We start from the raw sequence: 3,805 nt of genomic DNA, 5'->3' as shown, positions 1-3,805 counted from the left end.
TCTCTCTCTCTCTCTCTTTCTTTCTTTTTGCTAGAGGGTGTGTGTGCTTGCCAGAAAGAGACAGAGAGACAAAGAGAGGGAGAGAGAAATTACCCCCACCCCCCGTGGGGCATGGTCATGCCTCAATCCCTTTGCTTCCATGTGTCCCTCCTGTTGGGATCTGGGGCACACACACACACGTGCAGTGTTTTTCAAGCTATTAGGGCAGGGATTTTTTTTTTTTTTTGAGAGGCTTTTGCTATAGGGCATGTGCACTCACCAGACAGACCGAGAGAGATAAGAGAGACAGAAAGCAAGAAATCACCCCCCAGGGGGATGGCCACGCCACAATCCCTTCTCCTCCATTCTCCTCTTGGGATCTTGGGCACGCATGCACATGCACCCGGCATGAGTTTAAGCCACCGGGTTCAAGACTCGAACCATGGTCAAGTACATGGGACTCCAGTGACATAGCCATTATGCTAACTGCTAGTCCTAATTTCACTTATTTTTAAGACTGAAATAAATTTCATTCTGTGTGTGTGTTTAAAATTTTGTTTATCCATTTACCTGCCAATGGACATTGGGTTATATAAACATATTTTAAATAAAACAAAAACACAACAAAAACTTTTTTCAACTAATTGATGTACCCACTTTGGGTATCATGAACAATGAGGAAACATGGTAGACCCTCCTGTTCCACAGTGAGACTTCCACGAGCCACCCTTCGCGGTGTTGCTTAGACCTGCATGTGAGACACCTTCCCCGTCCCTCCTCTCACACTGTTCAACAAACATGAATAACCAAACAAACTTGGGCTCTTCTCAGTGCAGTGGGGTTGGGGGAATGGCCAGGCATGAGGATCCTAGGCAAGAATCACTGGAGCCCCAGGAGCCTGGGAAACTCAGGAGCCTATACCTAAAACACGGGCCCAGCTAGAGCGGTGGGATTCAGCGAGCGGGCTGGAGGGAGGCCAGGGTAACTGGGCAGAGCCCAGCACGCAGACCGCTCTGCCCCCCAGCACCGCTCCTGGAGGGAAGCGCACCTAGCCGGCCACCTGTCCCTCTTCCCTCCCTGCAGACTCCTGCTGGCTTTGCCCTGAGAATTTGGAACTCTGCACATGACGCGCCATCTAAACCTCTGCACCAAGATCAGATTCCAGCATGGCTGCTAGCAGCACAAGGCCACATCCCTCGGATGACCCGGGCCCTCTGAATGTGCCTGCCTGAGCCGGTTCAGTGCCACCAGGAACACTGACCGCTTTTGAAAGATGATCCACAACTGGTAATGGGCCTCTCGCCTCCCTTTCTTTTTATCTTTTAGAGAGATTTTTGCTACAGGGTGCATGCACTCACCAGAGAGGCAGAGAAACATAAAGCGAGAAATCTCTCCCTTAGGGGAGAAGGCCACACTGCAATCCCTTCTCCTCCATTCTCTTGAGATTATGGGCATGGACGTACACACACCCGGTATGAGTTTGAAGCCTCTGGGTCCGGCACTCGAACCATGGTCGACTACGTGGGGGGGTCCAGCGATGAAACCACTCCACCATCTGCTGGCCCCACTGGCTTCCCCTTCTAAGAGCATTTACTACAAAGGGCTTACGACTGTAGATATGTCTCTCTTGCAACTCAGAAGCATCTCTCCAGAGGACCTGGGGGCGGTTCCTTTGAAATACACTGATCAGGAAGGGTGGGACAGGGTCTCCCCGGCCCTCTGTCCTCTTCTGTCCTCTCCGTGGGAGGACAGAGTCCCATTTTAGATCTGTCAGCTCCTGGGCACAGCTGGCCTAGCTGGTCACTGGCCGGCTGCTCGCCCTGTCTCACTTCCCTAATTCCGCCCAGCGGGCTCCCTCTTCCCCATTCTCCCTCTGAGTCACCAGGGCTTCAGTCGCATCCATCTGCACTCCGGCACTCAGCACGGAGTGCTCACGCTGCCCTCCTGTCAGTAGTCGCTGTGCGAAATCTGTTCTCACCACTGCAGTGAAAGCCCTGTGCTCATCTTTGACAGCCCCTGCCAACTCCGCTTCCCTTGGGCAACCTGAACTAGCCAGCTCTAGTCTCAGGTCACTATGGATGAATTTCACCCGGGACTCTGCAGGCCCTACCCAAGGCTTCTCCCTGGGGTCTCAGCTCTGCGACTTCCCTTCCGGGGACACTGCCCCTGAACACCCAGGTCAGCACAGGTTTCTGTGTGAGTCCCTGTAGGAACATTGTCTTCTTGCCCTCCAAAATGCTGCACATTTTGGAATTAGATTTTTCCTTGTCTGTGCATTTCTTCTCTCCTGACCAGGCCACGAACCCCTTGGGGGTAGGGACTCTGTGTTTCTTGCACTGCTGCAGCCTCGTTGCCTACACAGACCGTGACACACGTCCGTGAACACAAGAGCAATGCTAAGCGTCTCTGTACGGGCCTAGGAAGCCAAGGGAGCGGCTTCGTGTGCACGGGCAACTCGCTCTTCCCCAGGGCGCAGCCTCGCCTCCCCCTGATGGCGTATCGAGAACTTCCAAACGAGTTACATCATTTTGATCGTGAATGTCCTTGATTTTCCCCAAGTTCACAGAAATCAATGCCTCAAAATAGCCACCTTTCAGGGTGCCCTGGCTTGTGGGTCTTAGACCCATTAAAGATAAGCTCTCTGGGCCAGCCCGTGGCATGGTGGTTAGAGTGGCTGGATCCCACATGGCCAACCACGCAATCTGAGTCCTGGACTGAGCAGCTTGAGAGATTCACTGGGCCATGGGAGTGTGCACGTGTGCCCAAAGTCCTGCAGAGGGAGAGCCGGGGAGGGGTGCGGCGTGGCCGTGCCCTCTCCTCTGCATCCCTCTCTCTGCAAGCACACGCACCCTCTGACAGTACAATCAAATAAGCCCCACCCTGCTCGTCATCTTGGTCGTGGTGGGAGTTGACGGCCCCACACACGAGCCTCCTGCCTGTAAGCGAAGGGCTGGTCCAAAATGACCAGTGGAGGGAACTGCGGACTCCCCGTGCCCCCAGGCGGCGGCGACTCACCGCAATGGCCTTGATGCAGTCAAGGTAGGAGGCTTTCTTCACACAGATGACACGGGGGCTATCTGGAACTTCTTTCTTCATGTGGTCGCGGAAACTGTGGCACTTAGCAGCCTCATGTTCTGAGATGGCACACCATCTCACGGTTTTCTCAGGGACGGCCAGACACAGTCCTGCGGGAGAGAGGCCAGGAGTCTAAGAAATCCACTCCGCGTGCTGGAGACAGAGACGGCATCGTCTTCAGAGGGACCTTGACGGCCACGTCCCCTCTGTCCTGTCCACGTATCCCTGTTCAGGAGCACCTCAGGGCACCGCTTCTGCACTCGAAGGCCAGGCCAGAAGGTGCCCTAACGGCCTCCCCGGTTCGGCTGACAGCCCTGTGCCGGCCAGGCCGGTGCTGGCATGACCAGCAGCTCCCAAGCGGAGGTGACAGTCTGCTCCTCTGTTCTGTGTGTCCTTCCCTGTCACCACCCCTGACCCTGTGCAGCAGGCATGCACTGGCTTTGTCTGCCGCCAGTGCCTTGGTCTGAAGCCCCAGCTCCGGGAAGACAGCAGGCCGGAGTCGCCACCCCTTCGCGATGCGAAAGCTGGACTCAGAGAACGTTGCTTTTTTGCCCAAGGTTCTCCCCACCCCCGGCTTCTTAGCGGCCACCCAGTCCTAGAACCTGAGCCTCTAGTGCCGTGGTCTGCTGCCTGGGCACAAAAGAAGGTAACCTTTGAGGTTACTTTGCCAGCTGGTAACGGGGTGAATGAATGCAAAGGTCTGGGACCAGCAGTTGGCGTAACAGCTATGTCGCTGGACAGCTATGTAGTT

At 55.1% G+C, this 3,805-nt stretch overlaps 1 protein-coding gene across 1 annotated transcript in view; it reads right to left on the bottom strand.

The window, feature by feature from the left end:
• The window catches only part of TF (transferrin), a gene marked incomplete in the record, with an annotated part of 25,791 nt that overhangs the window by 21,428 nt on the left and 558 nt on the right, over positions 1 to 3,805 (bottom strand). Inside the window, 1 exon segment of the mRNA XM_014584459.2 lies at positions 2,995 to 3,164. Within this exon segment, the coding sequence (XP_014439945.1) occupies positions 2,995 to 3,164 (170 nt within the window).

The sequence above is a fragment of the Tupaia chinensis genome, unplaced genomic scaffold (assembly GCF_000334495.1).
Source record: "Tupaia chinensis unplaced genomic scaffold, TupChi_1.0 Scaffold146961_1, whole genome shotgun sequence".
NCBI lineage: Eukaryota > Metazoa > Chordata > Mammalia > Scandentia > Tupaiidae > Tupaia > Tupaia belangeri.
The sequence above is the reverse complement of the archived record's forward strand: the minus strand, read 5'-3'. Positions and strand labels throughout refer to the sequence as shown.